We start from the raw sequence: 13,274 nt of genomic DNA, 5'->3' as shown, positions 1-13,274 counted from the left end.
CCTCTCCATCTGCCCCTCTCCCCCACTCCTGTGCACTCTCTCTCTCCCTCTCCATCTGCCCCTCTCCCCCACTCCTGTGCACTCTCTCTCTCCCTCTCCATCTGCCCCTCTCCCCCACTCCTGTGCACTCTCTCTCTCCCTCTCCATCTGCCCCTCTCCCCCACTCCTGTGCGCTCTCTCTCTCTCTCAAACAAAATCTTTAAAAATATATATATCACTTTTTTAAAAATGGTAACATCATTTCTAACAATACTGAGTGACTGAAATTGTCAGATTAGCTCAACAACTGTAAATTTTCTTACTGTGCATTCTAAAACATAATTGAATATCCCAAGTAAACCTTCCCCTGGCAATTTCTTGGTGTAATAAATATAAACTAAGACTTTATAAGAAGGGTACGTTAAAACTCTACTTTGGCCAAAATCAGCTTCTACTGGCTGCCACATTGTCCTGTAACGTATCTAACTTACATTTTAGGGAAAAAAAGAAAGAAAGAAAGAAAGAAAGAAAGAAAGAAAGAAAGAAAGAAAGAAAGAAAGAAAGAAAGAAAGAGAAAGAAAGAAAGAAAGAAAGAAAGAAAGAAAGAAAGAAAGAAAGAAAGAAAAGAAAAACATCCTCACTTTCTAATGTCTTGACTGATAGAATGGTTTGAAAAAGTATAGTCTTTGGACCCAAGTCTCAAGAGAAAATGTGGCATAGTCTAAGAAATTCACAGTACACATTCTCCTTCCTGCCCCTAAATATAAGCATTTGTGCAAAAACTGGATCCACGCATTTCTGTGAACTATATCCACTGGGCTTCTGACCTATAAGGTTTGAAACCATTTAAGTAAATGGAATGCTGAACAAGCAGCATGGATGCATCTGATGGTATGTGTTAGAGAAACACGTGGTGTCTCCAGTTATGGAGATATTGTTGCAAACACCTTCCCAGTGCATACACAGCACCTACCAGATGTTAGACCAGCATAGAAAGGAAGTACTCCTTTGGGGATTTTATCAAGTGTTGAATCATCGTCATAAATCCTGCCTTTAACCTTTAGTTGCCAAGTTCCACTTTGCAGAATTCACTCTAATCCTCAAAGCTTCCTGACCAGCTTCCTTCCCAAGAGGCCACCCAGTGTTGTTCTTGGATACATGTGAAGACACACACGCTTCCAGCCAGGTCTGCATCACTTGTTTCTAGGTGGAGTAGGGCTAACGCTTTCCCTAAAGCACCGAGGATTTGTATCTCTTTTTCTGTATTTTCACTTCAGTGTTGAGAAATGCTGGCCCCAATTGTCACATCAGAGGTGATGCTGGAACATACTTTGTGGGAACAACTTCATCATTTTAAACCGAATCTGCCTTCCGTTCAGGTCAGCAAAATCCCAGGCTTATTTTTAAGGACAGAGTGTATCCCTTTAGGAATAAGAGAAAGAAACAGCATCTCCCTGTTTGCTGCTATTTGCACACGACTGCTTTTCAGCAGCACAAAGCAGCTGGGGCGTTTCCAAGTGCAAGTAGAGCCATCATGACTAGGGCTTCCTGACTTGACCCTCTGTTCACAGTGGAAACATACTCACAGGAAGCCCTGGGTCGCCTGGATCCCCCTTCTCACATTCACAGATCTTGTGTTCGCACTGCATCAAGAATGAAATCCAATATTAATATGTAACAAAATGCAGCATTTCTAATCTTATTCAGTACGTAACTAGAAAGAACGCTCCCTTGATGAGATTCTTACCTTGCAAATTTGTGGAGATTTTGTTCTCCCTTTTCAATTCTTCTAGGCTATCTCAGATCTAGCAAGAGCCAGCTAGTTAACGATTATTAGACGTTATTAAACATTGCTATGGTTAGATAAAATAGACCTCCCATCAAAAATATATGTATATCATCTAGTTGCCAGTGAAAAAGGAAAATCACCATTTTTAGTGGATTTTTGGAATTTCTGCTTTTTCTCTTCTCTACAGCACATTGAAGCTCAATGATACACAAATACCAACTACTCCTTTAGTCCAAAAGGAAAACATTGGGACATACCATATTTTATCAATTTGAGGATATACATATTTCCTTATTTTAACATGCCTGAAATCAGAACGAGTCTTATTTGAATCAGGCCTGATCATAATGAAGTTGTTATTTTCTGTCCATGTACTTCAAAACTAACAGAATGAAATGGAAGAAAACTCCAGAGACACTCCTGGAGAACACTCAAGAAATGCTTCAGCACCAGTGTTTTGATGGCCCAGAGGCCGATATGGGAGGGGGGAAAGGGCATCAGAGCCAGAAAGTGATTCAGGAGATTCAGACTCTGAATGCAAAGGTGTTTTAGAAATAACCAATTAATTTGCCTCAGTTGTCCCTTATACATACGCACAAAAGCAATAGAGGATTTAAAAATCTATATCTAAATAAATCTAAAGGGACTTTTACTGTGAATATAAAATCAAGAATTGTCACTTCTAAGAAGGTACTGTATCATAGTTTAATTGGCAGGGTCCTTTCCTGTCTCACTGGTACATAAAATAATGTGGTACCTGACCATTCGATGAAGTGTGGTGCCCTGCAGGGTTTGGTTGGCTCCTATTATTTTATGCAGTACTACTTGTACATTTCCTGATGTTTAATAAGCAGCTGATCCAACAGAATTTGCATGTTCCAAACTGTGTTAAGAAACACACGTCCAGTATAGAGGTCCTGGGCAACCTGGTGGTCAGCTATTGTGCTAAGCACCAGCCAGCCGGTGTTGGCTAGCTTCCTTTGCTGCCTGGTGTGTTTGCCACCAACAAGAAGAAGGAGATTAAAATTAATCACCGGGCAGCAGCGGGAGACTGAGCTGTGTCTCTTGGCCAGGAATCCCATAGTGGAGGACCCTTATGAGTAGCTGCTGTCAGAGACATGCTTAGAATAAAGGAAGTCACATAAAAATAAGCAAAAGCTATGTCTTTTGAGGGGTGCCTGGCTGGCTCAGTCAGTGGAGTGTGCGACTCTTGATCTCAGAGTTGTGAGTTGGAGCCCTGCATTGGGTGTAGAGATTACTTAAAAATAAAATCTTAAAAAACAGAACAACTATGCCATTTGGTTATCAATGATTTCTAAAATTACTCTCTAAAATCATATTAAAATATTTCCTACTTTTTCCAGATTCTGAAACCTGCAGTAGACATAGCAACAAAAGAAATCAGATGGTTGCCTCAAAATGGAGTGGCTCCTTTTTAAAAGAATTCAGCGTTTTTATGTAGACACACCTTATCTTCTAACGTGAGTTATAATGCTGATTTGATTTTGCGAACTTTGAGAGTTAATTCATAGTAATCAAAGCATGTGGTGCTTACCTTCTCTTCAAATAAGATATCCTGGGAGAGAAAAAAGAATAAAACATTAACTTGATTCATGGTTCTGATTCCAGCTTCTTATTAGTCTTAATTATTCCCTATGGGATATGCAATTTCCAAGAAGGATAGCAATTCAGCTTTTTAACCTTGTAAAAGCAATAGAGCCTACCTGCCAACCACCCAAGGAATACTCTGAGCCATATAATAAGAGACATGAAGGGCACTAATGTTAAAAATTACTCTGTTTTCTGGGAACTTTATCCTGTTGCATGCTAAGTTCTATTTTTCTATCTATCAGCTCTCTAAACTCCGCAATGTGCCTATAAGCTTAATCAGTCATAATAAAAATTTCTCACTTTTACTTATAAGACTTAGCCAGAATACATAATTGTGTGTTTCCTCTTCTTTTGTTTTTCCATCCCTATACATACATGCATTTGTTTTTTAGCATTAAAACATTAATTTCAGAGTCGTAATTCCATGAAATATCAATTAGCATTTGAAGTCAATCAGGTCCAACCTCTCATCTTGCCCTAAGGAAACGTGGGTCTGCAGGGCTGTGACTTGCCCAAGGTCATACGCTTGGCTGAGCCGCGTGACCAAGTTCAACTGCTGCTTTGTACTTACACAGAAATGAATTAATCAGAATATTTTCCAAAACTCCTTTAAATTTTAGAGAAAACTCTAAATTTCTCTAATACTCCTTTAAGTTTTTTTCCACTTTCTTTTTTTTATTATGCTCAGTTAGCCAACACATAGTACATCATTAGTTTTTGATGTAGTGTTCAACAATTCATTAGTTGTGTATAACACCCAGTGCTCATCCCAACACGTGCCCTCCTTAATGCTCATAAAACTCCTTTAAGTTTTAGAGAAATTCACGGTCTAGTTCTTGTCTAACATCTAGGCCTCCCTATATTACTTCAGCTTAGTGGGGTATTACCTGACAAGTGCACTGAAGGCCATGTCTGAAGCCAAACACGGGAAAGAAATTAACCTATGCTTACAGATAGAATTATTGCTTTCATAATGTTAAAACCTATCAGTCAGATTGATGCCTATGACTGAATCCAAAGGGTTAATTTGCATATGATAAAATAAAAATGGGAGTAGAAAGCACTAGAATATTTGTTGCAAGATATTAAAAATAAAGACTGTAATGAGGAAGTTAAAGATAGGTCAGAGTTGTACCTGTAGGGAGGACCCCACATCCTTTTAGTTTTATTTTTACTTTACCTTTATTTCCATATTAACTGTTAATATAGAGGGAAGATATAGCAAAATGCTTTATGTTGTCCTAGTGATTTAATGGGAGGAAAAATTAGGCTGGGAATTAAGTGTCATCCAGTGTTTTCATCCTGTGTCCACCATTAACTAGCTGAGTGGCCTTGGGTAAGTTCCATAATCCTTCCAGGTCATTTTCCACATATATGAAAAATAAGAAAATTTGACTATGTGATCTCTTGAGTTGTAAAACTCTGGCTACAGAGCCTATCTACAAAATTCAGAGTCTTACCTCTGGCCCTCTCTTCTCCCCTCCCTCCCACCCACTCCCCACTCCAATGATTTAAATTTTCTAGCCAATGTAAATCCCGGCTAAAAGCAGTTGAGATACTCATATCTTTATGAACTAGCAGGTCATGTGAAGAAACGGGAATTCACATATACTGAAGGTAAAATGGCATTTACCTTTCCCAGAACATTTGGCTGTGCCTAGAAACCGGAAGATGTATTGTGCTTTATTTCAAGGCTGTCCAAGACGAGTTCTTGTTCCTACCTGTTATTCTGACATTCCTTGCAGACATGTCTTAGGGAAATTCTTGTAGATTCTATATATTTCAGCATTCATTGTTTTTAATAGTGAAAATTTAGAAATAATTTTGGAAATAATATCCATCAATATTAGAATGGATCAATAAAAGAAATATTACTCAGCGGTTAAGGTGAATGCATTGGATCTACATATTTCAACATAGAACATTTTCCAAAAACAGAGTGAAAAAGCTAGTTGCAGATGAATATGTAGAATAGGATCCAAATTATGAAAATATTTAAAACACGTGTCAGAAGTTTAGTTTTTCTAGGAGGGAGAGAGAGAAAGGAATTTGAAAAGAGTTCAAGAGACAATAAACAACTATTAGTTCAAGTCGAATTGCAATATTTAAAACAACTACTGAAACAAAGAAAAATCCAAAGTTTTGTTTCCTTACCACACTTTTATACTAAGCAACACCCTTCTATCATCCAGTATCAGTTTTTAAACTCATGAATAGCTGGTACTGTGCCTGATGTCTAATTTTAACTTTTTTCAGCTTTTCCTTTGAAAATTTAATTTCTGCTTTGCCATATTCACTCTTTAAAAACATGTGCCATGAGGCTTAAAGCCATAACAATGTAACTAACTAATTTTGGAGCTCATTTGATTTTGTGTTTGCTGGAATTTATTTTCCTATGGAAACACAAATGGACCCAAGACTGCACAATAGATCAGACTGTTTCAAACAAAGAACAAAGCTCCATCCCTAAGGCACTTATAGTCTGTAAGACCCAGTGACAGAGAACAGCACACAGCAAGCAGCATGGGAAGGAGATCCCTACTGGGTGGGGAGGTGGGTAACAAGACACTTTCTTGAAATAGGTGGGTTTTCTGGATAATTTTCAAGAGGGGAAAGCAAAGGACCAACTCACTGATGGAATGCTGTTCTGTATGTCAAAGGTTATGAGGAAAAAAGTCCTAAAGACTACTGTGGGCAGTAAAAGAAAGGAAGCAGTGAGGAGGGATGTTTAAAAAGACTGGACAAAAGGGCCCATGTGGACGGAGCTGGACACCTTGGGACACAGTGAGTGCTTTCACTTAAGCAGAGAGGCCTGTTGTGTGGAGTACGGCTGGGAGGACATGGTCAAAGCCATGTTCAGTGAGGGAAGGGCACATTCAGCGAGGATCTGGGTGGATACCGTCGTCTAACTGGAAAGGACAAATAAAGACAAGACCGCCCTAAAGCAAAAGAAGGTGCATTTTATTGATGGAGGAAGAGTTTTATGATGCATATATGTGAAAGGAGAAGGCTGGGATGCCGATTTTGTGAATGAGTATGAAGTCAATGCTATGGGAAAGGGGCAGAGGAAATGTGAGGAAGGTGTCGAAGTTATCGGCACAATAGCAAGTAGGATGAGAACAAAGAACCTGTAAGTGAGGATTATAAACTCTACAGCAACAAAAAATTTTGCAGCTTAGCATAGTAGCCAAATAGCCACCATAAATCTCTCCTAAAAGACCAACTAATGTATATGGACATTGGGTTGAAATTGTTTCTTTGGTTTCAATAGTGTTTTTTAAATCATAATAAAATAGTATTAGAACATTTTATATATCCTCTTCAATGTGGAATCCTCAGGTCTCTCTGAGGTTATTGAGAACTGAAGTGTTTTCATGGGGTTCTTACATGATCGTTTTTACTAGAAATGCCAAGGAGTTGGTAATGAGTCCTTGATTTGTCTTGGCTCCTGCAAGATCTATTCATTGTGGGCACTCATGTCCATTAAAATTCAGCTAAAGTCTACTCCGCAATGAAAAAAAACCAAACCACTGATACAAAAAACAGCCCAGTTGAATTCCAAAAATCATTATGCTGGGTCTAAGAACCCTGACAAAAAAAGAGTACACACTGCACGAGCTTATTTGCGTGCAAGCCTAGAAAGTGTGCACTAATCTGGATTGGCAAAAGTCAGATCAGGGGCTGGGAGGCAAGGGAAGGATATCTTGCAGAGGCACGAAAAAGTCTGGGGGTGACAGAAATGTTCTGTATCTTAACTGTGTTGGTGGTGTCATGCATCTATACGTCTATCAAAACTCAGAATTGTGAACTTTAAGCAGATGCAGTTTTGTACTTAAATGATACCTAATTAACTTATTTTAGAAAGTCAACTACATAATTATTTCAAAATGAAAAGTTAAAGAATTCAACTAAAAATGTAATAGAAATAGATGAGATGAGGCATTTTTCCAATGGCCTGATCAAGAATCAAGGTCTGCCCCCTACACAGTAGCGATTTGAAACATTGAAACAGTATATTGTTCTTTGAAGGGCCTCAGAAGCCCTTCGGATGTTGGGAGTGTTTAGAAAGCAGCATCTCCTAAGAAGTGGCTTGTTCATAGAGCTTCCATCTGGACAAACAAGCTGAAATCACAGGATGCTAAGGAAGAGCAGGGTCGTTGGGACACTTGGTCATTCTCTGGCTTCCTCAGAAACGAACAAATAGTCCTGCTTCAAGTGCACTGCCAAGATCCTGTGTTGTGAGTTGGGCAGGAGCTCTCTGCGAGGAGGGTGCGTCTAGAAGGAACAGGAACCTCCTGAGCCTACACAGCTTGGCCAAACAAGGAGCTGCCTGTCCTGTATCTTCTATAGTCAGCAATTGGCGACTCATCCCAACTCCAGTGTTCTTTCCTGCACATGCTGAATCTTCTGTTTTGGGTTCCGTGCTAAGGACTCGCTTAACCTACGGCACAGGCAGCGCTAGGCAGTTAGCCAGCACCCCTGCACATTTCCCTTTTATGCAAAAGAGATGCTAGGATGGGCCCTCACTCTAGTCCCCTGAGGGCCGAATTCATCATCTCAAGCCTAGGCACAGCTCTCCCTATCTACCCCCAATGCCCCAGAACAAGAGGCTAGAAACAATAGAACTTTGGAGGAGGGATGTTGCTTAACTGTTTCAAGGCTGAGAAAACCTTAAAACACAGTTACTATTTTCTACTTTCAATATATCTTCACAGGGTTAAGCATGAAGACCCCAGGGCCTTTGCCTGTCCTTACATTTTCAACTGTAAAATGAGGATAATATAGTACCTACATCATAAGATTGTTGTAAAGTGCTCAGAAAAAATGCCTAATACACAGAGCCCTCAAGATGTGGTAACTATTACTTAGATTTTATTTTAAAGTTAATGTCTCATGCTAAAAACAACAGTTATAAGAATAACTTACCAGTTATTATCTTATAGTTAATATTGACCTATGAGTTATAAGAATAATGTTAGAAAAAAGATTGGGGGAAGGGGCAAAAGGGTCAAAACAATCTCTGAAACAAGGCTGAGGGTTTTTTTTTTTTTTTTTTTTTTTTTGCAACCTATGGAAAACAGCCATATGAAATGCTTAGTACCTAAAGGACATATTTGCCCTGCTCTCTTCTCAAGAAAAAAATCAATATTTTTAAGAAAATCAATTTTTAACACTTAACAAATCAACCACTTTTTCTCCAGTTTTCCCTTGAGAAACACTGTGAAGAGGGATTTTATTTTGATTGCATTGCCTTGTGTTTTCCCAAGCAGAAAGGAAAGGATCTCACACACAGCTGAGCAATCAACAAAGAAAAGCTTTGACACAACTAATCAGACCGATCAAATGGCACGCATTGATCTGCAGGGAGAAACTGTTGGGTGACTGCAAGTCGCAGATGATTTTAAATTGGGTGGGCTTGCTAACACCTAAGAATGAGGATGTAATAAAAAAAATTGTAAGTCTATGAACTTGCTTGAATAGCATATTATAGCAGTAGGTGAGCCATCAAGTCAAAATATTTCTGCAGATGTTAAATGGGAAAAAACCAACGTAGTACAAATATAGCAGACCACAAGTTGACCACAAACTGAATATAAGTCAGCAGTGTTCGTGATCCCAGGATGTATGAACAGGAGCCTGAAAGTATGATTGGAAAGTAATTCTTCCAAATCCTCAGCATTGGCTAGCAATAGAGTTAGGAATGCGATGCCAGAACATGAGCCTCATGCTTTCCCAGTTTATCTGGTGTAAACTATCAAGGAAGTGGAGAAAGACTTCAGAAAGATTCTCCTAGCTATTTCCAAGGTGGGTTCTTTTTCTTTCATCTTTCTGACCCAGTATCTATCCTTACAGAATTTGTAATTAAGGTATCAATATTACGATTGGGAATATATATATATAACCAACTCATTAGGTACCTACCAGGCGATCTCGAATTTTATCTACAAGGGTTGGATCACTTAACAGTGGAATGGGTTCACTGGATGAATCCCCAGATATCAAACGAAGTTTGGCTTCGTTGACTACAGTGGAAAGTCCAATGGTGATAAATAATATTCCTGCAGTTCTGGCGTCTTCAGAAATACTCTGAACATCTGGATTCTTTGGATGGTCAATGCCGTCAGTCATCAGCAAAGCCACCTTCACACCATCTTTACGCCCTTCTCTCTTAAGTAGCCCAGTCGCATTGGAGATGGCATAATAAGAGAAGGTGCCTTGCCCAATGAAATTCATAGACTTGACCCTCTGTTTAAAAGTCTGTAGATCCTTCCAAGAAGAAAAGGATGGATCAATTTGGACAGAGCTGCTAAACTGAAGCGCTGCCAGTTTGATGTCGTATTTCAAGGAGCGAACAGGGGTCAACTGGAAAACCTTGTCACTCAAGCTATCCACAAAGTCTTTCTGTTTATCAAAGAGAATAATTTTAGAACTTTCGGAGCTGTCCACAATGAAGACAACATCTATGAAGCAAGTAGAGTCTGAAATAGAACAAATAAGTTAGGCAAAATATTTGTTCATACTCATGAAATGACTTTGCATAAGAAAAGCCCTAAGGTGGTGTGATGTGTATTGTGTTTTTGGGTTTTTTGGTTTTTATTTTTGTTTTTTGACAGAAGTGGGGAGTGAAAAACAGAGGCATCTTGGAGATAGGGCTTAAGTTGTGATGAGCTAAATCTCTTTTCAAATCTATAAATTCTTTGCCTTTTGTAAAATCATGCAAGTCAGAAGCAAACAAATAAGCAAAACTTCAAATATTTTAAACATTCAACAAATATACATATATTTTTAATTTTATTTATTTCCAGGGATAGGTGAGGGGGACAGGCAGAGGCAGAGGGAGAGAGAGGATCTCAAGCAGACTCCACAGAGCGTGAAGCCCGACATGGGGCTCAATCTCACGACCCTGAGATCATGACCTGAGCCGAAATCAAGAGTCGGATGCTTAACCGACTGAGCCGCCCAGGTACCCCAAAATTCAACAAATATTGGGTGAAGTTGTCTAGAAGTAAATACTGCTCTGCCTGATTCTCAGGCTGTATGTCACATTGGTGAGGCCCCATCTTGTTTTGTGGGTAGTTTTTTTGTTTGTAGCTTTTTTGAAATCAAGAGAGAAAATGACTATACATATCACACTGTAGCAATGAGGGAGAAGGAAACATAAAAGCAGAGAACTTAAGTTTGAATTCTAGCTCTTTCTAGTTAATTTGCCAATGGCCTTGGATGTGCCACTTAATGTCTCTGGGCCTCCATTTCTTTATCTATGACAGTGGCAATCTGTCATTCCCATTTTACAAAGCTACTACGAGGCTCAAATGAGATAATAAATGTACAAGGGCTCTAAAACATCTCATGTTTTTGTAAGTACGCTCTATAAGTATAGAGGGTATATTATTACCATAATATAATTATATTAAAATAGAATGTTACATAAATGTTTATATATATGGTTTGCTATTTACATCAACTACTATTTGGAAAAATTCCTATTAGTATTCTAAAAGGCTAACATTCATTAAAAACAAAAACAAAACATATTTTTTTTACCCTGGAGACCATTTTTCCTTGCCAGTAAATTGGACTTTGATCCTTTCTTTCTTTGTCCATGTATTGTTTGACTCCTAAAAGCTGGCAAAAGCAGGAGATAGAAGACAAAATATCTGTTCCACATTATGGTAGATGGTGAAAAGTCATCTGTCTTGTAGCACCTTTAATAGAAAAATCGGTTATAAATACTTTCGTCAAATACAGTGTTTGCTATTTTTAATTTCAAGCCAGCAGAATTGGAAACTGGCATGTGACAGGAGCAAAGTGTTTTCACTCATATTTACAGAAAAACATCCACATTGAGATTTTAAAGGATTCTAATCCAAGTAAATCATGGCACCACAATCAAACATTTATTACTGAATATTTCTATATAGTCAAAGAATTACGTCCAAGTAATATGAATTTCCCATTTTATTATGGGGAGCTGAGAGTGGGAAAAGCCATTTAAACACTTCAGTCCCACTCTATATGATGACTATGGTTCAAGCACAGCGTCTGTTTTGACATTTTCACATTCTTCAAGGTGATATCAGGTTGCTACATGGTTGTTTCATTATAACTAATTCCTGACAATCTCAGTATTTTTACAGGGTTGTAGAGAACCACCATAATCTCAGTCTTAATAATACATGCACAACTTCAGTGAGTTCAAAAGGCAAGTCAAAAATGAAATCGCCCCACCAGTTCCCATAGAATACCATTTCTCTTTTATACTCTTACTTGGAAACTTCATCTACAGCAGAGTTCCAAGCTGGACTACGGCTGAATACAAATCCAACAAATAAAGAGAGTATGAGAACAAAAATAGTAGATTTGCTCAGCAACACCGTTCTTCTAGTGAAGAACTGATGGACAGAAATAAGACTTGAAATCAGGAAGCACTTCCTCTGAACATTCCTGTGAAACTATTTTTCTGGGTAGATTAATAATGAAAAACCTAATCCTGTATTAAAATCTACAGCCATCTTCTCTCGATATGGCTGGCTCTACACCAAATGACTTTTAAACCCACAAGTTTCCTTGGCAAGAGAAGACTCATGGGGGGCTAGCCCAGTATACTTGAGAAGAAACAAGAAAGCTTTTTCTGAACCAACGTTCTGCATCATTTGAAAATGCTTTCCTTCTTAAACTATATTGACTTCAAAAGTTCTGGAAAAGGAAATCACATTTTCCTTCATTTTGCCTTCAGGGAATGGGAACTGGGAAATCATGAGCACGATTTTTCCAGGCTTAAACAGGGGGTAGAAATATGTGCAAAGGCAGCGAGAAATGGAATGGATGACTGGCCTCTTTCATACATGCGAGATGGAGAAACCCCAAAAAAGGAATCAAAGCTGTTGGGTTGAGGACGAACCAATGGATAGTTCCATGCCAAAATCTGCTCCTCAACTGACATGGTGTCGCAGAGTTATGAAGCTGACACTGTATCAGTATGGCCAGTGCATCAAGTGCAATTGGCCAATGTCAACTGTTCCTCAGACCAGGTGTGCTAAGATGTGAAGACAGCTGGGTGTTTAAAAAAGAAAAAGAAGAAGGAGTTTGCTGAGGAAATAGAACACATAAAGGACATCCCTGCCCAAGTTATTCCTTATTAACCAAAGAGAAGAATACAGAAGGGTGTACACATTTAACTCTGAAGACTAGTGTAAGAATAAGGCTATGTAGAAAAACACAGCTGCTATAGCATTTTCAGGAGTGGGGGGAGGCAGGCGGAATAACACCGTGTCCCTAGTATTACACATAACCTTTCTCTTTTGTTGAGCCCATACCATAAATGTGTCTCAGAAGTTGTGCAAGTAAGAGACTGAGAATTTAATTTTATTGAAAATAGATTTTACAAGCTACATGATCAATAGAACTCTTCAAAAATCTAAAGAAGATGATTCGCATGCAGGATCCTGAGCAGAAAACCACTTTCTCTTCATTAGTAGGCCTCATTTTGGGCTTTAGAAATGCTGTCTTTAAATAAAGACTTCTCTTTCCTAAAATTAAGCACCTGCTCCTATAGGTTTTTTGACATATGATCGTGAATGCATACCTGAAGCTTCTATATACAGCGTTCACTGTCACACTTACTCATTAGCATTAATCACTATGTCTCATCTTTCATTACTATTTGCTCTGATATTTTTATCCAGCTCTCCCAAAGCAGTCTTGCTATTCCCCTCTCTTTACTGATATTAGCTAGAGGACACCCTTATACCTTATACTTTTGGGTTTTGGGTTTTACTGCCTTCCTAAAAAGTCTTTCTTTTCTATTAGTTTGGCATCTTAAGTGCACACCCATTTCTAACCATTTTTTCCATATTTTATTTTGCCTCAGTTTTTAATAATTCTTACCTTTCTC

The 13,274-nt window shown here is 38.6% G+C and overlaps 1 protein-coding gene across 2 annotated transcripts in view; it reads right to left on the bottom strand.

Moving 5' to 3' along the window:
- COL28A1 (collagen type XXVIII alpha 1 chain) overlaps window positions 1-13,274 on the bottom strand; it is a 158,343-nt gene that overhangs the window by 144,309 nt on the left and 760 nt on the right. For both annotated transcript variants that reach the window (XM_045793658.2, XM_087861051.1), the window contains exons 2-5: window positions 10,925-11,085; window positions 9,302-9,858; window positions 3,324-3,344; window positions 1,566-1,622 (exon numbers count right to left, since the gene is read on the bottom strand). In XM_045793658.2, the coding sequence (XP_045649614.2) occupies window positions 1,566-1,622; window positions 3,324-3,344; window positions 9,302-9,858; window positions 10,925-11,048 (759 nt within the window). In that variant the 5' untranslated portion in view covers window positions 11,049-11,085. The remainder of the gene's footprint in view (window positions 1-1,565; window positions 1,623-3,323; window positions 3,345-9,301; window positions 9,859-10,924; window positions 11,086-13,274) is intronic.

Source organism: Ursus americanus, chromosome 3 (genome assembly GCF_024610735.1).
Source record: "Ursus americanus isolate L20-20 chromosome 3, mUrsAme1.1.p, whole genome shotgun sequence".
Lineage (NCBI taxonomy): Eukaryota > Metazoa > Chordata > Mammalia > Carnivora > Ursidae > Ursus > Ursus americanus.
This window is presented reverse-complemented; position numbering and strand designations above follow the sequence as displayed.